The sequence below is a fragment of the Moschus berezovskii genome, chromosome 28, assembly GCF_049115385.1.
Source record: "Moschus berezovskii isolate FMDL1 chromosome 28, NW_MosBer_1.0, whole genome shotgun sequence".
Classification (NCBI taxonomy): domain Eukaryota; kingdom Metazoa; phylum Chordata; class Mammalia; order Artiodactyla; family Moschidae; genus Moschus; species Moschus berezovskii.
Genome location: NC_142487.1, coordinates 26,591,753 through 26,615,001, shown reverse-complemented (window position 1 = coordinate 26,615,001; position 23,249 = coordinate 26,591,753). Strand labels below are relative to the sequence as shown.

Genomic DNA, 23,249 nt, shown 5'->3' with positions numbered 1-23,249 from the left:
TAGTACCGACTTCACACGGTTATTGTGAAGATTAAACGTAGCCCCAATTCTAAAGCACTTAGAGAGTGCCCACCATTAAGTCAGAGCTGGGTAAATGCTGCTCGTCTTTACTACAATGGCCGCTGAGGGGCAGGGCCAGAACTCACCCCAGGTCTGTGGGAACTTGCAGGATGTGGTCTTTTCATCCCCTCAGACCACCCCAGCTCGCCACCCTACCAGACTTGCGTTCAGAAGGGCGGGGCTCAGGCCGCCTTGCTGTGTGACTCTGGGCAAGTCCCTTCACCTCTCTGAGTGAAGTCCCTTCACTCTCTCATGTGTGTAAGGAGGAAGTGTGGGTCGAACAGAATGAACTCTCGCGTGCCTTCAACCTCCCGGATCCACTGTTTCCATGAGAGTGACCAGAGGGTTTCTGCAATGTCCAAACAGGCCACTTAGAGGTTAATAATGTGTGAGTCCGTGTGAGTCTTCACGCCCCCTGTTGGGGTGGAGATGGGAAGCAAGAGCTGTGGGTGCTCAGCACCGGCCAAGAGTGGGGGGGCTCGGTCAGAGTTCCCCAAGGGCCAGGGCAGCGGATCCTCATCATCCGATTCCAGGAGCTCCCGAGCTATATCCTGGTAGTATATCAATTTCCCCAATAGATCCTGACACTGAAAAAAAGTGTTCTGGCCCACCAACACAGCTATTCCCCTCGGAAGATCTACTCTAACATCAGTATTTATCTTTGGCTGTGCTGGGTCTTCGCTGCTGCTCCGGCTTTTCCTCCTGAGTCTAAATCATGGAAAAGGTCCAACAGACGCCACCCCAGCGGCCCCAGGAGAACCCCTAACCACAGGGTCAGCAGTCTGCCTGTGGATGAGGCCTGATGCGCTGGGCAGCAGTGCCCAGACTCTGAAGGACATTGGAGACCTAGGTCCTCACTGCTGAGTGGTCAGACCTACACGATGATAACCTCTTTGTCCACAAGGTGACCCCAAACACATCCCAGGCCTCGGCCACTACTAACTGTGACGTTCCTAGACCAGCTCTGCTCCATCACCGTGCCACTCAGCAGTTCGGCGGCGCGTTTTTGACCTCTAAATAGCCCTGTGTGTGTGTTAGTCGCTCAGTCATGTCCGACTCTTTGCGACCTCATGGCCTGTAGCCCACCAGGCTCCTCTCTCCATGGGATTCTCCAGGCCAGAATACTGGAGTGGGTTGCCATTCCCTTCTCCAGAGGATCTTCCTGACCCAGGGATTGAACCCGAGTCTTCTGCATTGCGGGCAGATCCTTTACCATCTGGGCCACCAGGGAAGACTTAAGTAGCTCCGGCCCAACCCCAAAACCCAAAGAGTGTTGGAAGTGTGCATGCGTGTGCGTGCCGGGGGAGATCTCAGCAAGGCCTGAGCTTGGTTACACTGGAGGCGTCATTAACTCAGGCCAGCAGACACCAGCCCACCCCTTCTATCTGGGGCCTGAGTTAAGAGTACACAGGGGCTTCTGCAGGATCCCAGCCCCCCAGCTTCAGCCCCACCACCAGCTGCTATATGGGCAGATTAGCAAGCTAAATGAAGAACTAGGTATTAGGTAGTGTTCTGGATTAAACTGTGTCCAAAAAGGTTCAAACCCTAATACCTCTCCCTCTACCCCAGGAACTGTTGAGATTGGTAACACTGTGAACACGACCTTATTCGGAAACAGAGTCTTTGCAGAGGAAATCAAGTTGACATGAGGTCACACTGGTTGGGCTTCCCAGGTGGTGCTAGCGGTAAAGAACCCACCTGCCAATGCAGGAGACAGACACGGGTTCGATCCCTGGGTCAGAAAGATCCCCTGGGGGAGAGCAACCCACTCCAGTATTCTTACCTGAAGAATCCCCCGGGTAGAGGAGCCGGGCAAGCGACAGTCCATGGGGTTCGAAAAGAGCTGGACACGACTGAAACGACTGCGTGCTAGGTTAGAGTAAGTGCTAAATCCAGTGTCTCCGGTGTGTTTACACAAGGAAAGACGTTCAGACACGGAGAGGCACACAGGGAACAAAACTACATGATGACGGAGGTAGGGGTGTAGGTGATGCCTTGTAAGCCTCCCGGCTGGTGGCACTTTGCTACCTATGCCCTTGGAAACGGAACACAGTAAGTGCTGCTGAAATACACGGAAGTGAACAGTTAGGGAACTAGCCTGAATCTAGGTTTGTGATGATCACACCTAGATTTTATCTACACTTTCTGGTGCTCTATATTTTCATTCTCAGGAATTCACATGAAGTCTGTTGGTTAAAATTTTATAGCATCTTGAGAGTCCCTTGGACTGCAAGGAGGTCAAACCAGTCAATCCTAAAGAAAATCAACCCTGAATATTCATTAGAAGGACCGATGCTGAAGCTGAAGCTCCAATACTTTGACCATCTGATTCGAAGAACTGACTCATTGCAAAGACATTGAGGCTGGGAACGATTGAGAGCAGAAGAAAGGGGCAACGGAAGAAGAGCTGGTTGGAGGGCATCACTGACTCCACAGACATGAGTCTGGGCAAACCCCGGGACACAGTGAAGGACAGAGTAGCCTGGCGTGCTGCAGCTGCAAAGAGCTGGACGTGACTTAGCGACTGAAAATCAACAAATGGCAGCCACACTAGGCAACTTTTTTGCCTAAAAACGATACATTCTGATCTGCCCAGAATACTTTTCCCTTTCTCTGTTTTACTACAGCCTCATTTCATCTTGGTTTGTCTGCCAGGGTCTTCCCTTGGGTTGACTCCCTGCCTCCTGCTCTGCTGCTGCTAAGTCACTTCAGTCGTGTCCGAATCTGTGCGACCCCATAGATGGCAGCCCACCAGGCTCCGCCATCCCTGGGATTCTCCAGGCAAGAATACTGGAGTGGGTTGCCATTTCCTTCTCCAATGCATGAAAGTGAAAAGTTGCTCAGTCATGTCAGACCCTTAGCGACCCCATGGAATGCAGCCTACCAGGCTTCTCCGTCCACGGGATTTTCCAGGCAAGAGTACTAGAGTGGGTTGCCATTGCCTTCTCCATTTCTATACACTAGCAATGATCAAATCAAAAACGAACCTAAGAAAATGACCCCAGCAGATGCAAACTGTTACATATAGAATGGATAAGCAACAAGGTCCCACTGTATAGCACAAGGAGCCATAGAGTGATAATAGTTTTCTTTTTAATACCACCTGAAATATTTGGTTTAGATAGAGAGGTAGCATACCTGAAGTTGTTGGGATAATCACAAATTCAGAGGACAGTTTAAAATTATCAAAAGCTGACTGCCAATATCAACACTTAAAAGAGGGCCTTTAGGAACGTCCTGGTGGCGCAGTGGATAAGAACCCACCGGCCAATGCAGGGGACTCAGGTTCAGGCCCTGGTCTGGGAAGATTCCACATGCCTTGGAGCAGCTAAGCCCCTGTGTCACAGCTACTCAGACCGAACATCGCACCTACAGAAGCCCGCGAGCCTAGAGCCTGAGCTCCACAAGAGAAGCCGCTGTGCTGTGAAAAGGGGTGGCCCCTGCTCGCCACAGCTAGAGAAAGCCCATGCAAAGTAGCGGAGACTCAGTACAACCAAAAATACAGATGAATTACTTATTTTTTAAAAAGAGGGTTTGGGGGGACTTCCCTGGGCTCCAGTGGCTAAGACTCTGAGCTCCCAGTGCAGGGGACTCAGGTCCAATCCGTGGTCAGGGAACCAGATCCCACGTGCTGCAGCTGAGAGCTCAAATGGTGCGAGAATCGATGATCCTGCATGCCTCCACTAAGAACCGGCACAGCTGAATAAACAATTTTTAAAAAAGGCTTTTAATAATGTGTGTGACACTGTAATATGATAAGAGAGAGATATTCGGTCTTCATCCCCTATTCCTGCTATGGAGCTCCTAAAGCCCGTGGAATTTCCTCAGTGGTGGGCAGGAAGAGCATCTGTTGCTATTCATTATCAGCCCCTTTCAGCCACAGTGCCTGTGGGAGGAGAGGAGCTGGCTGTCAGAGACCAACCATGCGCTAGGGTTGGGGTTCCAGCCCTGTCCCCATCCTCCAAGGAGGAGAGAGGGGGGCTGGGGCTGAGTCATCGCCAATGGCCAGTGATGGAATCAATCATGCCTGAATGATGGACCCTCCGCACAAACTGTAAACAAAGGGGGTCGGAGAGCTTCCAGGCTGATGAACTCCCCGAGGGCCTGGGAGGTGGGCACCCTGAGAGAGTGTGTAATGTCTACGCCCCTTCCCCTGCACTTTGCCCTCTGCATCTGTCCCATTTGGCTCTTCCTGGGTTTTGTCCATTATAACAGCGGTCCCCAACCTTTCTGTCATCAGAAACCGGTTTCCTGGAGGACAACTTTTCCTTGGAGTGAGGGGGAGGGGGACGGGTTCAGGTGGGAGCGATGGGGCAAAGCAGGCACGGCTTCATGCCCTCATTCTCTGCTCCCCTCCTGCTGTGTGGCCTGGTTCCCAATGGGGAACAGGGTCCCGTGCTTTATAATAAGTCGGTAACAATAAGTCATGTGTTCCCCTGAGTTCTGTGAGCCATTAGAACAAATGATCAAATGTGGGGAGGGTTTGATTGGGGGAGCAAATCAGAGGAACCGCCCCAGAGAGGAAGTGTGCATGCTCAGCTGCTTCAGTCGTGTCTGACTCTTTGTGACCCTAAGGACCGTAGCCCACCAGACTTCTCTGTCCACGGGATTCTCCAGGCAAGAATACTGGAGAGGGTTGCCATGCCCTCCTCCAGGGGATCTTCCCCACCCAGGGATCAAACCTGCATCTCTTATGTCTTCTGCATTGGCAGGTGGATTTTTTACTACTAGCACCACCTGGGAAGCCCCAGAGAGGACATGGGAAACAAATCAAAGCCCTGGGATCCCCTGATTTGCAGGCAAGTTGGGCAGAAGTAACGGGGGACCTCGGGACCCACTCCTTACAACCGGCATTTGAAGCGGGTGGCTGTCTTGCAGAACTGAGCCCTTAATCTGTGGGGTCAGCACCACCTTCAGATACTCAGTGTCACAACCGCACAATGTGACAAGGAAGCCCACACATTTGTGCTGGAAGTTTCTGGGTGTAGAGAAACAGTGTTCTCCTTTTCGTGTGCCACATTAGCTCTTATTCAGGCAACCAGCAGTACAAAAGACACTAGCGGTAAGAAAAAAAAAAAGAAAAGAAAAATAGTAGGTTTTAAAGCTCTTCCTTTGAAAATTTTGAAAGAGTTTAAGGAAGCCAAGCCGGTTTCCATGTGGACTGAAATGTTTTCACTCTGCTGGCTAAGGGCGGAGACTCAGGGCCAGACTCAACCCAGGGTCCACCCCTCTCTACAGAAAGGAAGAGACTGGAGCCGGGGGAGACTAAGTGACCGCCCAGGACCACACAGCTGGGAGCTGACAACCAGGACCAAATGCCGGCCTCTTAACGCTAATCCATCACGACACATTGGCTTCTCACAATCCCAGTTCAGAATGGCCTGCCAGCCTTGGCACCTGACCTACTTCTGCACTGACACAGCAAAGAACACGCACAATATGGCAACTGGATATCACCCAGTGCCTTTCTTCAGACCTAGCCTGGCAGCTGAGGGTGGGTTAAGCTTAAAATGTTATTATTAATACATAAAGATTCAGCTCCTACCTTCTCTTTAATGTCTTTCTCTTTCTTATCCACTCCCTTCCTATCCTCCACCACCACTCCCAAGGTCCCTAAACTCCTTAGTCTCAGTTTATTGAATTTATCAGGATGAAAGCTTGGTTCAATCCCAAGAGAATGGCCAGGAGGCTCCAAGAGGCTGGGGGTCTTCAAATCCGACGCGTGTTCTCTGGCACTTACCCATCTGAGACATGGCAGTCACGTCTTCTGCAGTGCAAGAGTCGGGCACGCACAACCCCACGCTGTAGTCAGCTCCGTCTTGCCTCTAAGGGTTAATGCAGCCGATTATTCAAAAAGCAGCCTCCAGTGCCGGACAGTCTACCCCAGTGCCTCTTTCTCCTGTATTATGGGTCATTGACTTAATTCATACAATTTCCAACAAACTTGCCAACTTGCCATTTCTTCGCAGCAGGACACCGTACATCAAGTAAAGATTGTATTAATACATCAACCCAGTAATTAGAATGCCAGTCCCAATAAAGCAAAGATCAAATTATAAATAAACATTGCCGGGATGCTTCTTCTAAGCACGTAACTTACAGGATTGTATAGGTCTGACCTTTTGTTCTGATATCAAAGCCATTAATCTGCTTTGGAAATAGGGTATGACTTTTGTACTCCCTGATTAAACCCTCAAGCCATGATTGTCAAATTCTCAGCGTGACCAGTAGAGCTGGGTGCTACTCTGCATATCGCCAAAGGTTAACTGTTGTAAGACCATTTTACAACATTAACATCAGAGAGCCTGGCTTTCATGTCATTATTTTATACTATTGTCATTAGCCAAACAGTAATGCATTTTCTTTTAGTGTTGTGTGGCATGCATGAAGTGTATCTTTGTATTTAATAAGAGGTTGTGCTGTTCCTAGTTTTTTCTCCCCCTAGAAGTAAAAGAATTAACATGCTTTGAAGATAGTCAGCCCTGTGGCCGTTGGTGATGCACTCATAAAGGTCTCGTGCATTTGCTAGGACAGCTTCAGATTCCCGTCTTGGAGCTCTGTGTCTGGGAAAGGACTGTGGGTAATGGGGAGTCCACTTCCCTTTGGTATTCCAAACACTGCTGGTGAGTAAGGAGTTAACGCTCGGGAACATTGGCTGAGACTGGACCTTGGGTTCCCCACAAAGATCATCCAGGGGTCTTGTCCCTGCAGTGTGGTGGGAGGAACATATGAAGCCCTGTTTGGCCTGCGGACAACTATCTCCTATACCTCCACACTCAGGACAGGCAAGAAAGTTTCTGCCAACTGTTTAAAAATTAATTTTAACTTTTTCCAAAACACCTTAATAGCTTTTTGTTGAATGAAGATAAGCAATCAGTCCTTGGGGTGGGAAAGAGTCAGACACGGACTGAGCGAACACACACACACACACACACACATACCCAGTGGCACACACACACACACATCCAGTGGCATGCACCAGGTTTGCATCCCGAGCCTCGGGTCCGCGCGTCCTTGCAGGGCGCACGCGCAGATGGCCCGCTCACCTGCGCGAGGTGAAGCTTGCAGTAGCGGCCCCGGAAGCGCCCGGCGGGGGCGCGGGTGGAGAGACACTCGCTGTAAGAGCCCAGCCTGTCCACGTTTCCACCAAGGACGTTGCTGCCCACCTTCCCGACCGAGTCATACACTGCATTTCAAACAAAAGAAGTGGCAACGTTAGCGTCCTTGTGTCGCTTTCACATGAATTCATCAGCACTCAGCTCCCGCTTCCAAACCTCTAAAACTTAAAGGATCCAAGAAAGAAGCGAGAGAGTGTTTCGGTAACACTCGGGAGCCTGCATTCTTCATCCGGAGGCCCTCTGTTCACGGCAGAGAACCACGATGTATGTTGTCATGCATGATTTGTTGCTAAAAAGGATGAAGACTTTGCATTCATGCTCTGGGGAAGTAAGAAAGATGTAACTAAAATTGGTAGCTTTCCTCTCTATATACACCCAGGAGAAAATACTCTTAAAAAATTTATGTACAGTTTCGTAGGACCTTATTTTGGAGAGAGGTTTTTGTTTGTTCGTTCGGTTTTTAATCTTGGGAGAAAAAAGTGCAGTAATCAAGTCCCACAGTTCATGGCTCTCTTAGCCCTGGTCCTATAAAATTCTTACTTGGTTTGTTTGTGCTCGTATATTTCCTTTCCCCCTTCATTGTAAATAATTCATTTCCTTTCCTCCTTCTTCAACTTTCCCTTGATCTTTTCCTTCCCCCAGTTCCTCCAACCCTTATGTTTGATGTGTAGCATCTCATTTGTAGGTGTCTTGTTTTCCATCAGCCTAGTTGTCATGTATGTAAAAGGCTTCCTGCTTCAGACCTCCCGTTTCCATGGTTTGGTGCTGTTTGTGGTCTTGCTGTGTCCTGAGCTTCTAACTGCTGAATAATAATTCATCACCGTCTCGCACTGTGCTGATCTCTGAGTGGTGGACACATAGACACTCTGTAACCCACAAAAACACGGGGACAAAGTCCTCACACGTGTCCCCATATAAACTCACATGAGGCTTTGGTTCAAATTTACACCCTGGGTTGGGGGGGTTCCCAGCTGGCGCTAGTAGTAAAGGACCCACTTCCTAGTGCAGGAAACCAGGAGACGGAAGGGATTCGTGTTCCCCCCCTGGGTCAGAAAGATCCCCTGGAGAAGGGAATGGCAACCCACCCCAGTATTCTTGCCTGGAGAATCCCCACGCACAGAGGAGCCTGGTGGGCTACAGTCCACGGGGTCACAAAGAGTCGGACACAAGGTACACAAATACCGTGCAAATCCCACCAGACTGTTCCAGAGTGACTGCCCCAGACTGTATCCTCAGGAATGCTGACTCCTAGCTCTGCACGGTCCAGCTTTCCCGTTTGTGGTGGTTGATAGATATAAAATGATACCCAATTGCTTAGATTTTTGTTTCTCTAATTACAAATAAGTCAGGATATTTTTGTTCAAAATATCTAAGCCATTTCAGTTTTCTCTTCTATAAAGTACCTGTTTATATCCTTTGCCCATTTCTTAATGAATTTTCTTTTTTGATTTCCAGGAACTCCTAATTATTCTGTATATTGGTCCTCATCTACCTGAGTCATTGAAAATACTCTAAGTTATCTGGGAGGTTTTTTTTTTTTAATCTATAATGTCCTTTATTTGATAGAAATCTATTCTTTTGAGACAGTAATTTTTGTTCTAGTCTTGAACAGCTTTTGTTCTAGCCAATACTGATGACATAATTTGCAGGGCTAATACAAAATGAAAATACAGGGCCTCTTGTTTAAAAATTAATTAAGCACTTCAAGATGGTGACAGAAAATCATATTAAAGAAAGCGTGGGGCCCCTTTAAATGTGGGGCCCTGTGTGACTGCAAAGGTCTCATGTCTACATAGCCAGTCCTAGTTCTAACACCAGAACCATATGGTTTTTATTATTTCGGATTTGAAGTATATTGAGTATTAAGCCTTTAGTCATCTTTGCAAAGTTGAGCCAGTTAATGTTTGTGAACTGCTAGTCATTCATACAAATTTCAGAAAATTCATGTTCAGAAAAATTCAGAAAATTTTTAGAAATTGCAAAAACATTCAAAAAAAAAATTATTGAGCTCTTCAAAATATCCAGCTAGAATACTGATTGAAACTGCTTCAAACTTATAGGTTATTTGGGGGAAGCAGACATCATTTTTATATCAAACTATCACTGGATGTCACACAATTTACTAAAATCATCTTTTGTGTCCTTATTTATAATTTTATATTTTTCCAAGATAATCTTAAAACAGATCACCAGGACTTTCCCTGGTGGTCCAGTGGTTAACCCTCCATGCTTTCACTGCAGGGGCCATGGGTTATCCCTGGTAGGGTAACTGAGATTCCACAGGCCGAGCTGCATGGCCAAAAAAAAAAAAACAGTTTACATAAACGTTCCTAGACAGTGTATAGTTTGCTGTTTTCCTTGGTGTTTTAATTTCAATTTTAATTTCAATAGTTTCCAACTGCTTGTTGCTTGTGTGGAAAATTGCTATCAATTTTTGTAATTTGTTCTGGTACCTGGAGATTTTGTTGAACTTTCTCAATAGTTCTATGGCCTTATTTATTTCTCTCTAATCGTTGGACCACTTTTTCCCCCCTTTTCTAGTTTCGGAATCAAAGTTATAGTCAAATTTATAAAGTGAGTTGGGCAGGTTTCACACTTTTCATTTTCTGAAACAACTACAAGTTCCCAGGTGGCCCTGGTGTTAAAGAACCCGCCCGCCGATGCAGGAGACATAACAGACGTGGGTTCAGTCCCTGGGTGGGGAAGATCCCCTGGAGGAAGGCATGGCACCCCACTCCAGTATCCTTGCCTGGAGAATCCCAGGAACAGAGAAGCCTGGCTGTCTATAGCCCATAGGGTCACAAAGAGTCAGACACAGCTGAATCGACTTAACACACAGCACATATAACTGTAGCTGGTTGCTAAGGGTCATGATGGTGGTGGTGGTGGAGGGAGGGGTTGCGTATGTCTGCACAGTGGTAACAAGAGGTCGATTTGTGATGATGGGTAGCTGTGTCTTGACTGTGGAATGAGTTACGCAGATCTACACACGTGCTAAAATGACACAGATCTATGCACACTCATTGCACCAATGCCAACTGCTGAGGCCCAGGGAGCTCACGGCACTCGCCCAGGCTCACATCGTTGCTAAGTGACAGGACAGTGAGAAATCTGAAGCACAGAAACGATAAGTACTATACACTACAATACAAACCTACTTCTTTTTAATCACTAGCAAGAATCTGAGCTGAGTATTCAAACTAGCGAATAAGAATCAGAGCTGTGTGTTCAAATTCATTTTCATCTTAACCTATAGGTTTTTGCCTCTAAAATAGACAAAAAGACCCTGTTTTGGTTGTCGGTTCTTATCTGTAACTAAAGATACTGATCTTCCTTAGAATGAGTGGGGAGAAAACCCCAAAATACCACAAATCACACAGCTCCTCTTGCATTTCTCTGCTTCTGCTAATAACTGGGCTCCTGAGAGTTAATGCAGAAATCAGGTTGAAGGAATTGCATTTTGTTTACATGAGTGCTTTTTAAGAAAGTAGTTTGTTATTTTGAAGACTTCCTGGCCATAACTGGGAAGATGGTCCCTGCTGAGCTGCCGAAGGTAACCTGACCTTCACCGTGAACCCTCTCCTCTTCTGACAAGTTCTGCTGCGCTGGCCGCTTGGGCTCAACAGTGGGTGTCTGATATCACTGGCCTCTTTTTTTATGGTTCTGGGTTATTGTTGCTGCTGCTGCTGCTGCTAAGTCGCTTCAGTCACGTCCGACTCTGTGCGACCCCATAGATGGCAGCCCACCAGGCTCCCCCATCCCTGGGATTCTCCAGGCAAGAACACTGGAGTGGGTTGCCATTTCCTTCTCCAATGTGTGCAAGTGAAAAGTGCAAGTGAAAAGTGAAAGTGAAGTCTCTCAGTCATGTCCAACTCATAGCAATCCCATGGACTGCAGCCTACCAGGCTCCTCCGTCCATGGGATTTTCTAGGCAAGAGTACTGGAGTGGCCTGCCATTGCCTTCTCCGTGGGTTATTGCTCGAATGAGTATAACTGACTCTTCCCTTTTCCCTCCCGTGGGAGTGACTCTCCTTGGCTCTGACCACATTCAGAACCTTAGAGCTGGCATCCACGGTCACTTACAGCCAGTGATCATCTTTTAAGCTAAACTGCCTGAATCTCAAGATTGACCAAGGCCCTTCCCTCCTTACAACACCTCCAAGGCACCTGGAACAAAAGTTAAAACGTAACTTCCAAGGGAGAGGATGTATCGACTGTGTTAATAACTTGGATAAAGAATTGTATCCAGGAAAAAAAAACTGTATTCAGGACCTCCATGGTGGTCCAGCGGGCGAAAAATCTGCCTGTCAATGCAAGGGGCACAGATTCAACCTCCACACCATGTGCAGGTTCGAGAAGACTGCACATGGTGTGGAACAACTAAGCCCATGTGCCAGCACTGAGCCCACACACCTTGAAGCCGTGCTCCCCGGCAAAGGAAGCCGCTGCAAGAGAAGCCCTTGCACCGCAGCTAGAGAAAGCCAGCTCGCAGTAACAAAGACCGCCCGGCTCAGCCAAAAATAAATAAATAAATAAAATTATAGTTTTAGAAAAGAATTGTATTCAGATCATATAAAGAACCTTAGAAATCAGTAATTTTTTAAAAGTCAAAGTAACCGATTGAAAATCTGCTAAGGATATGAACAGGCAACTCTTGGAGAAGGAAATCCCAGTGACCAAAGATTATGAGAATCACATATTATTTAACAAACAGAGTGTATAAACAATAGAATATGAACAGAAATTTTAAAATCAGTATTTTTAAAAACTCTTTCCAGGTATTCCATAATCTCGAGCGGGAGTTGGTAAACTGTGGGCCTGCCTATTTTTATACTTGATTTTATTGCAATACAGCCATCCCATTTGTTTATGTATTACCAACGCTGCTTTGTTAAACGCAGACAAAACTGAATAGCTCCAACAGAGACTGTAAGGCCCACGGAGCCGAAAACATTTACCATCTGCTTCTTTAGAGAAAAACCGGGCAGATTTCTTATCCAGAGCCAGGATTCTCAATCCTGGGCAGACATTAGAATCACCCGGAGCAACCTGTAAAATATGCTAAGGCCCAGGCTTCCTCCTCACAGAGCGGTCAGGGGAGAGGCGTGGGCATTAATTCTTTTTTCAAAAGTTCCCAGGATATAAATTTTTTTGCACCCTATTTGACATTGCTCCATTTAGTTAATAGCTTTTTCCCCATTTTTTTCTGTTTTTTTAATTATCAACGATTGTAATTGTACAATATTGAGAAGTACAGGACAAAACACAATTACTTCAGGGCAATTGTATTTGCAAATTATGTTGCACTAGCCTGGTCATTGTTGGGAAATAAAAGTCATAACAGACCTTAAAAAAAAAAAGCTCCCAGGAGATGCTCTGTGCAGTCAGGCTTGATTGCTACGCTCTTTCAGATCAATTCCCGACTCGAGCTCAGTTTAAAAGGCCTTTCGTGACCAGACCTGCTTCTCCAGGCTCATCGTCCCACACCCACGCCCGTTTTCTCTGCTCCATTATACAGGAGGCACCAGGCCCGCACTTGTCTGTCTTTCTGCCTGGAATGTCCCTCCTTCCTGTCTACCCCTCGAACACTGAATCACCCTGGGAGTCTGAGGTGGGGGATGGTCCGCTCCAGGAAGCCGCCCAAACTCTTGCCTAGTCCATCGCGCTAGAAGGCCTGTCACTGCTGGCTGTCTCCCCTGTGACAGAGGGGCTATGCCTTCATCCGTGGATGTTTCAGACGAAGAGGTCAATAAACATTCGCTGGATTAATTGCCTTAAAATTTGAAAAACGTAAGTTTGAATGCCCCAAATCCAGCTCCATAAATGTAAGTTCTTCTCTGTCAAGAACAAAACTGGATGTACTTATTAGAAACGCATGTGTGCATACTCAGTCATGTCGGACTCTTTGCAACCCCATGGACTAGCCCACCAGGCTCCTCTGTCTATGGGATTTTCCAAGCAAGAACACTGGAGTGCGTTGCCATTTCCTTCTCTAGGGGGTCTTCCCGACCCAGCGATTAAATCTGCATCTCCTGTGTCTCCTGCATTGCAGGCAGATTCCTTACCGCTTGAGCCATCTGGGAAGACCCTTATTAGAAATAGACTGCATAATTTCCAAATTTCCTTCTTCACCACTAAGTATCCCAAACCTGGTAGCCTAAAGTTTAAGAATCTGGAGCTGTAAGAGCCTGTCTTGACCCTTGGATGAGTCCCTGAAGGACAGAGATACCTAATTCTTCATTTGAGAAGGTTAAACTCTAGTTTTCTTTCCAATTGGTGTTTTGTTTCGTAAATGGATTGGATTTATGGTTTTCTAGCTGAGGTTATTTTGCATGCTGTGGACATTTCCAATTAGATTTCCTTCCTTTCTGATTACGAATTTGAATGGACAGGTTGTCCTTTTCCTGCCTTACCCTTGATTAGTTTCTGTCAAGAACCTGAGATGCCAGCCAGGGGCCCCCATCCCGATCTAAATACACTGTGATTTTCACGGGAGGGAGGGATAGAATAAACTAATGATTAATTCCACCTGCTTGCTACTTCAGATCACACGGCGGTGGTTCCAAGTTTTCATTTCCAAAAGATTAAAAACAATTCTGCTGAGCTAATTGGCAGACACGTTTTCTCTCTTGGTGACGATATGTGGATATTAAAATGCAGAGTTGATCAATTTGTGGCTTTAAATGGAGGAATGAAAGACCTTGGTCAGTGATCTTAAATTTTAAAATATGAATGCCCCTATCTATATCAGGAAGGTGAAGGCAGCAGAAGCTTCTAGAATGCTTACCACAAACAAATCCTGAAAGCGTGAGTCATCTTCAGCATTTACAGAAAATATCTATTAAGCGCCTGCCAGACGGCTGTGTTACACTGGAGATGTTTTAAAACGAGCACTGAAGAGTCCTTGCTCTGCGGCTCATGCACATAAATGCTAAGCATCAGTTGTCAGGGATCTCCTTGCGGATAAAAGATATAAATGTGCTATCGATCTCATATCCAAGTTCCCGAATCAGGCTCTTTGCAAATGTCTCCTGGCAGTCTGCCTGGCGTCTGGCCGACTGTTAAACTTGGACTTCAACAAGGAGAACAGTATGTATGTTAGTTTCCTGTGACTGCTGTTACACATTATCACAAACTTGATGGCTTAAAACCACAGAAATTGGGACTTTCCTGGTGGTCTAGTCGTTAAGAATCTGCCTGGTGCATTGCAGGAGACCTGGGTTTGATCCTTGGTTTGGGAAGATCCCCTGGAAAAAGGAATGGCTACCCACTCCAGTATTCTTGCCTGGAGAATTCAATGGGCAGAGGAGCCTGGTGGACTGCAGTCTGTGAGGTCGCGAAGAGTCAGACATGACTGAGCCACTAACACTTTTCACTCGCGATGTAGAGGGTGTGGGTTTGATCCCTGGTTGGGGAATTAAAATCCCACATTCTTAGGAAAAGCTTAAGCCCACACATGGCAACTGCTGAGCCCCAGGGCCACAAGTAGTAAAGAGTACCTGCACTGTAATGAAACATCTTGCATGATGCAGCAAAGACCCTGTGCCCCAACTAAGACCCAATACAGACAAATAAATGAAAAATAAGTAAGTGAATATTTTTTAAAAGACACAGAAATGTATTCTCTTACAGATTTGGAGGCCAGAGGTCCAAAATCAGTATCACTGAGCCGAAATCAACGTGTCAGTAGGGCTGTGGTCCTTCTGGACGCCTCAGGGGAGAATCCACCACCCTTCGCCTCTTCCAGCCGCTGGAGGCTGCCAGCATCCCTTGGCTTGCGGTCGCGTCACTCCAATCTCTGTCTCTGTGGATGCATCTTCTCCTCTGTGTCAAATCTCCCTCCTCCTCTTCCTCCCTCTTCTAAGGATCCTTGAGATTGCATTTAGGGTCCACCTGGGTAAGCCAGGGTAACCATCTCACCTCAGAATCTTTAATATAAACATAACTGCAGATCCCTTGGACAGCAAGATCAAACCAGTCCATCCTAAAGGAAATCAACCCTGAATATTCATTGGAAGGACTGATGCTGAAGCTGAAGCTCCAATACTTTGACCACCTGATGCGAAGAACTGACTCACTGGGAAAAGACCCAGATGCTGGGAAAAATTGAAGGCAGGAGGAGAAGGGGACGACAGAGGATGAGATGGTGGGATGGCATCGCCAACTCAATGAACATGAGTTTCAGCAAGCTCCGGGAGATGGTGAGGGACAGGGAAGCCTGGCATGCGGCGGTCCATGGGGTCACACAGAGTCAGACGTGACTGAGCCACTGAGCAACAGCAACTTGTTTCCATATATGGTAATATTCACAGGTCCCAGGGGTTAGAATGAGAGGTCTTTGGGGATCTAGGTTTCAGCCTACCACAACATGGATATTTGAAATCCAGTTAAACCAGAAATTTCAGTGAAGCCCACTCTGTCACCCTTTCTGTATTATGAGCTTTTCTTGGTTTCAGCATCTTTTCTGACCCTACCTTCAGCACCGGTGGAGGGGGTGGTCTTGAATAAAATGCCCTCCAGACTGACAGCCAGATGGGAAAAGAGGCAATGTTCTGAGAATTTAAATCAAGTAGATGGTCAGTCTTCCACTGAGAACCAGAGATCAAAGGCAAGACTGGGGCCTTGACTGGCTAGCCAAGTGAGTGCCACCTGTGGACCGCCCCCTATACCAGGCCTCGGTTTTCAGAAGAGAGGATGAGACACGCAGACAGGAAATAACCACTCCAAGAGATAAATGATGAAGCCAAAGGGAGTGCGTGATCAGTCAGAGTAGGCGGTTCAGCAACATAACCATCAGAGTGGGCGGAGGGCTGAGAGCCAGGGAGAAGGGACTTGAAGGGTTAAGAGAGCTTCCAGTGTTCTTGCCTGGAGAATCCCAGGGACGGGGGAGCCTGGAGGGCTGCCGTCTATGGGGTCACACAGAGTCGGACACGACTGAAGTGACTTAGCAGCAGCAGCAGCAGCTGCTTGGGGAAGATTTCAAGGATGTGAGGAGGTTGGAGAAAACAGGAAATGAAAAACCCTGCCGGCTGCCCAGGAACCAGAAACCTGCCTCCATCCGTCTCCTTGTTTCCCTGAGGAGCAAAGTGCAGGAAAATGCAGACGTTATGTGAAACCATCAGGGCCTCAATATGCTGAGCAGTTTTAATTCCATATAAATCGACTCCCCCTGAAAGGCCTCCCCTGCAGAGAGGGTTGCAAATGGGCCTGCTTGGACTCCACGGAGTGGCCGTGGGTGGGCCTGGGACATCGCAAGGAAAATGAGTTCCAAGACCTACCTGAGACCGCTTGCTTTGCTTTTCTATTTTCATCTCAGATAACAAACACATGGCTTTTTATTCTGAAGGGTGGTTGGTTTTGAGAGGCCAGAAGTCTGTATTTGTTTCCTACAGCTGTGTTAACAAATACCACTAACCGGGTGGCCTGACACAACAGAAGTGTTTTGTCCCTTGGTTCTGGAGACTAGCGGTCCGAAATCAAGGGGTCAGGAGGGTCGGTTCCTTCTAGAGGCTCCGGAGGAGAATCTGCCGGCAGTCCTCGGAGACCCAGGCTTTTAAACACACCCCATCCTTCTCCGCCCGAGCTGTTAGGCAGCATTTCTCCCTGGGTGTCTATGTCTGTGTGTATGTTTCCCTTTATTTTTTGGCCACACCACACGGCATGTGGGATCTTAGTTCCCCAACCAGGGGTCAAACCCGTGCTCCTTGCAATGGAACCATGGAACCCTAAGCACTGGACCACCAGGAAATCCCCATATTTCCCTCTTATAAGGACACGAGTCATTGGATTTGGACCCTCCATAATGTGAAGAGCCGACTCATTGGAAAAGACCCTGATGCTGGGAAAGGCTGAGGGCAGGAGGAGAAGTGGGTGACAGAGGATGAGGTTGGACGGCATCGCTGACTCAACTGGACATGAGTTTGAGCAAGCTCCGGGAGATGGTGAAGGGCAGGGAGGCCTGGTGTGCTGCAGTCCATGGAGTCACAAAGAGTCGGACATGACTGAGTGACTGAACAGCAATCCAGCACAATCCCACCATAACTTGGTCACATCTGTAAAGATCCTGTTTCCAAATAGGATCACGGACCACAGTGCCAGGACTTGGGGTTTCAACGTATCTTTTTGGAGGACACCATTCAACCTGTAACTCTCTCCAAGTGGGATTCTAATCCAAGCCAAGGGTACCACCACGTAGCTTGTGAGACGCAGTGGAGGAAGCTACGGGCCTGGGGAGAAGCAGCAGCCACGTGCTCGGGGAAGTACAAGATCACAGACAGACAGGACGCCGGGAGGGTGGAAATTGGAGAACACTGTGAGCCACGGAGAGACCTGCAGGAATAACTGGTCAGGTGCCTGGTAGGACTGAAGACACATAACACGGCTTCAGAGTCTCCGTTCAACAGTGTTTCTATTGTGTGTTCTGGTCGTCTGCTCATTATCTGCTCTTTAAATTCTATGTTAAAACATTTATACCAAGTGCCAACACAGAAGAGCATAAGCCCTTCTTAGCTTCCAGGTGAAAAGAGGAAAGACGGAAGAAGCTAAGATGTTCACACAGGAGGCGTGAAATCATTATTCCAGAACACACATGGTAAAGCCAAAGGCAGGAAGTCCCCAGATTACAATGATTGGAAGGGGTGTATGGAGATAGATATGCCTCTGTCTCCACAGGTATTTAATGAGGACCACATATTCACTAAGGGCTTCCCAGGTGGCTCAGTAGTAAAGAAACCGCCCTGCCAATGCAGGAGAAGCGCTGTGTGATCCCTGTGTCAGGAAGAGCCCCTGGAGAAGGGAATGGCAGCCCACTCCAGTATTCTTGCCTGGGCAATCCCATGGACAGAGGAGCCTGGAGGGCTACAGTCTATGCAGTTGCAAAAGATCCAGACGTGGCTTAGGGACTAAAGGAATTCACCATTTTGTATTATAATCTAATATTAGAAACACAGCAAGGAAAACAAGTAGGTGTGGGGGTGGGGAGCCAAAAGCAATGACAGAACAAAAGGGAAGGAAAAACAGGAAAAAGTGCAATGTGGTCCAGGGGCTAAGACTCTGAGCTCCCAGAGCCGCAGACCCACGTTTGATTCCTGGTCAGGAAACTAGATCCCACAGGCCACGGCTAAGATTCAGCACAGCCAAATAAATATTAAAAATAAAATAAGCAATGTCTCATTAAAAATGTAAATATCATTTTAAAAATAATAATACTCCTTGTTATAAATTCCACACGTAGCCAATTGATACTGACAGAATGCTTTCAGTAATTTTTGCCAAATTCTCGTTTTCTGTCGCCAACCTATGATTTTGCCTATGACACCAATGAATGTCATCCCCACATAAACGGTGGGTGATATTTTTGTCCATCTTCATGAGTAATACGGATTTGCAGCCAGGAAGATATGCCAGAACTTCACCCATTCGTCCAGGATGCGAGCCATGTTTTTGCTGAATGCCAGTTTTGGGTGCTATTTATAATGCGATGGCTATAAACATAACACACATTTTAAGTTTTCATTTGTAACTTTTTCTCCATCAACTTCTGAAGTCTAGACAGTCAACAACACAACACAAGTCCTGACCTGCAGGGATTGCTGACTTGTGCGATGAATATACTTCCACTGCTGACTTCAAGCCCCCAGCCTGCCATCCCTGAGCTTGAGCTTGCAGGTTGACGGGCAGCAGCACAGCAGTACATTTCCACTGCACAGGCTCGTTCGGGAGTACAGATGATGGGGACTTCCCTGAGGGTCCAGTGGCTAAGACTCCCCACTCCCAGTGCAGGAGGCCTGGGTTTGATCCCTGGTCAGGGAACGAAATCCCACAAGCCGCAACTAAAGATCCCACGTGCCACAATGAATGACTGAAGATCCCGCGTGCTGCGACTGCGGCCTGGCACAGCCGGATAAACAACACAAATTAAAAAAGATTTTAAAGAGTACAGACGATGGCCAGATGCAGTACAACCAGTAGGAAGTGATAAGTTTTGAGTATTCATTTCTTTTGTTCTTAACTTACTTTGCTGCTGCTAAGTCGCTCCAGTCGTGTCCGACTCTGTGTGACCCCATAGATGGCAGCCCACCAGACTCCTCTGTCCCTGGGATTCTCCAGGCAAGAACACTCGAGTGGGTTGCCATTCCCTTCTCCCTAAAATACTCTACCCCATTGTTAGTTTATGTGATTTAACCCATAAAATTTCCTGTGTTGGACATTCAGCTTAAACACTCGACCCCGGCTGTAGCAGACTCCTGTGTGGAGAGGTTAGAACATTTTTAAACTGCTGCAGATCCTCACAATTTGAGAAGCACAAGCTCTCCACTTCATGGGTGGGAAAACTCACTTAGCAAAGTGACACGCCTTGGCTGGGGCCAAGCACACGGCTGGTTCTCGGCCTAAACAGGACGAGCGCCCAGGTGCCAGGCCTGCCCTCCCAGCAGTGTCTGTGGAGCGATGCCTTGTTTCTAAAATGGGGTTCTGTTTACAAGGAGGGACAGTGAGAAAAGGAGCGGGTGGGAAGGTGCAGGCAGAGAGAGGTGGAGAGAGAAGGCAGACCCTTGAGTTAGAAAGAGGCGAGTGTTCAGAGGCAGACAGTTGACACCACCATGGTCAAGGAGAAAGAAAATGGAGAAGGAACTCACTAGTCAGCAGAGAAGATGCCAGAGACCTTCGAGGCTGCAATTTTCATGTAAGTGATTGAATGTAGATTGCTGTGGATTGTGGAGTATAAAAGCAAAACAAGAGCTTCCCTGGAGGTCCACTGGTTAAGAATATCCACCTTGCAGTGCAAGAGACACCAGGTCAGTCTCTGGCCTGGGAGGATCCCACATTGCCTCGGAGCAGCTAACCCTGGGAGCTGCAGCTACTAAGCCAGCTCTCTAAAGCCCACGGGCCGCAGTTAACGAGCCTGCCACCGAAACTGCTGCAGCCCGCAGCCTGGGACTGCGCCCCACAACAGAGGGAGCCCCACGGTGAGAGGCAACCAGAGAAAGCCCGAGTGCAGGGACAAAAACCCAGTGCAGCCAAAAATAGACAAATAAAACAAAAAACCAGAAGCAGAGGGGCCAGAACGCCGGCCTGAGAACACTGGCAGCGGTGGGGGATAGAATCAGACAGGGGCCCAGAGGGTGGCGAAAGGAAAGCCTTCAGATAGCGATGGCTGGAATCTGTTCCCTTTAATGGAGAAGGATGGTGGGAAGGAAGTTCGGAAACCTCATCTGAGAGTCGTCGTCCCGGACTCTTCCTTCCCATAAGCTCCACCCTCTCTAATCCAGCCTCCTCCGCCGGACCGAGGGTCTGTCTCAGGCTCTAACGCTAAGCTCCTTCCTGTTCCACAGCAACAAAGACTCTGATTCCCTTCTGCAAAAACACACACATCTGCCTGAATTTCAAGAGCCCGCTCCCTCCACTGAATTCCGCAGACCCCACCCATTCTCAGAGGCTCTGCTGTTGTCATCTCTGTGCTTTGGATTGCGGATGGAGTTTTAAAACATTACTGTGCAACATTTAATATCTTAAAAAGGCACAAAAGAAAAAAAAACAAAACAAGAAACACCTGTGTTGCAGTCGCCCAGCTTAAAAAGCACAGCTTGACCCTGATGGATCCCCAATGACATCCCTACCCTCACCATCCCCCGCTGCAGGGCAGCCTCTAACCGAACTTGGAGGTTATCATTCTCGTGCATTTCTTTCCATTTGTACGAGGTACGTGTGTCCCCCAAAGCAGTAGAGCACCTTCACTTGCATTTCTGAAACTTTACCTACTATATATATATTATATATATTCTTCCAGGACTTTTTCCCCTTCATGTGTCTGCACAGTCCCTTCATATTGATACGTGTGTATCTGCTTCACTCTTTTTTTATTTTTGCTGATGACTATTTTTGGTCTTGTTTCTCTGGTTGCTGTTTATTTGGGGCAGTGATTGAAAATGCAGGCTTGGGAATCAGATGACCTGGTTTCAAATCCTACCTGCATCACTTATTTTGGCAAGATGCTTTGCATCTTTGTGGCTCCCTTATAAAACAGAGGTGAGAATAATGCCCTCCCCATGGCTGGGGAAGGGCATTAGGACTAAACGTGAGACAACTCTTGCACTGGGCTGGGAGCCAGCACTCGACATTTAAACATACTCTCTAAATACTGACTTCCATTATTTTTCCATTGACATGACTGTCAGGAAAACCATGCTGAGAACAAAGGTCAGAACCACATTCTGTGCTCGAAAATCTCAGACAACACGTCAAAGCAAAGATGTTAAGGGCTTTGGGGATGCATTAGAACAAAACTCAGTTACAACGCCAGATAGTAGTATTCATCTATTGAATTAACTGATGGTCATCTACCCCATTTATATATATCAATCAGCTCTTTCTTGGACCGTTCCACTTTGGGACACTTCTATAACTAAAAAAAAAAATAAGGTTTCAATTTTCATGTGCCTACAGATGGAACAGCGTAGGCACATGACAAGACTCACTAATGAGAGAAATAAAGCATCAACAAGGCTGTGACTAATGATGACAAGACTCACCACCTCCACATCACCAGGACTCATCACACCCTCCTGGATTTTCTTGGCCAGATTATCTGGCCTGTGTTTGTCAGAATGTTCCCTGTCAATATCACCAAGTATTACAGAAAAACATAATCAATTCCAAAATAAAACTTACAGATGGTTACTGAATCCATTGGATTCATATTACCCTATCATTTCATTAACCAGGAGAACATACAATTTGAAGTAATTGCTTCAAGTCATGTGCTGTTTTGAGTTACTCAATATTAGATCAAAACTTTTATCTTTATAATGTATATTATGTTCCTAATTGGATTTCCCAATGCAAAGTAAATTATTCATACGTTAAATGTAAATGAAAATTGCTGTGAGAATGTTTCTGGCTTTGGAAAAAGTGAGTTTTTACATTTTTCCTCCTTAGCGGTTTACATCAGCATAAAGAAGGAATCATTCTCCTGGAGAGGTTATCCCACTGAAAATGAATCTGATTTCTTGCCTCTTTCTGGCAGGGATGTATAGTCCCTTTAGCTGTGAAAATAATTCTGGAAAACTAACAAAAAATAAAAGTACTGCAGCCTGGTGTCCATCCATATCGCATGCAAAGAGGTCTGGCTACAATCAAATTTATTATATACAATTTGAGCCAATACGTTCACCAAAATGCTCCTCAGAATTTACCATCAAACATATAATGGGCAGACCTGATTCCTAAATAGTGAAGCAATTCTTTATAAAATGCAGACTCAATGTCTAGAGAAAGAAATAAACCAAGCTATCTCATACAGTGGTGAAATGTTATCAACTTCAAAAATAGCAAACAGCATCATACAATTTACAAATAATCTTCATTGAGAAACCGGTCCTCATGAGATTCCTTCTGGCTGGAATTAATACCACCCTCTCTAGTGCCTTCTGCAGTTAAAATTCCTTCTTCCTTCTTGATTCCTGGTGCACATTGTAAATTGAGCATCTCTTCTCTTTCCTATTTGGTCCTAGGTTTTTAATTCTAAAGAGCTTTTCTAGAACATCCTAAGCCCAAACTTGTCTGCCCCGTGTTCAGCTACCCAATGGGCCAGGAAAAACCTACTTACTTCTTAGAGCATATTCTTTGGGCTCCACTGAATTCAGATCGGAAAGGAATTCTTCAACGTCCTGCATGCACTTCAGAGAAATATTTCTTGCAGGAAAAACAAAAGGCAATTGAAATTGAAAAGAGAGCAGACAAAGCAGTAAAGTCAGGGCCATCTTTGGTGAAAACCTTAACCTGTCACGGTAAAATTTCCCTCTTAGACAAAACCTTGCATTTATAAAACACCAGACTACAACGTGTTGGGGGGAAATGTGACATTCTCACCCCTTAACGTGCAGAGACAAGCTGTGTCTCCTCCACCACCTGCAAAGCGGCGGCATTGAACAAACCATGGAAACTGATTTGTGTACGACTTGTTATTGTTGAGTGAAACTGCCCTGTGGATGTGCGGGCTGCTGACCACCTGGCTTCCTTTAGTTATGCAGATTAACATTTCCAGTTAATAGGGACCAGCCTAGACTTTCTCGA

At 46.7% G+C, this 23,249-nt stretch overlaps 1 protein-coding gene across 1 annotated transcript in view; it reads right to left on the bottom strand.

Annotated features, from left to right (window-relative positions):
* LOC129549640 (O-acyltransferase like protein-like) overlaps positions 1 to 22,946 on the bottom strand; it is a 63,282-nt gene extending 40,336 nt beyond the window's left edge. Inside the window, exons 1-3 of the mRNA XM_088833414.1 lie at positions 22,783 to 22,946; positions 7,107 to 7,246; positions 5,801 to 5,885 (exon numbers count right to left, since the gene is read on the bottom strand). Coding sequence (XP_088689540.1) covers positions 5,801 to 5,885; positions 7,107 to 7,246; positions 22,783 to 22,936 — 379 coding nt within the window. The 5' untranslated portion in view covers positions 22,937 to 22,946. The remainder of the gene's footprint in view (positions 1 to 5,800; positions 5,886 to 7,106; positions 7,247 to 22,782) is intronic.
* Between the last annotated feature and the right edge of the window lie 303 nt (positions 22,947 to 23,249).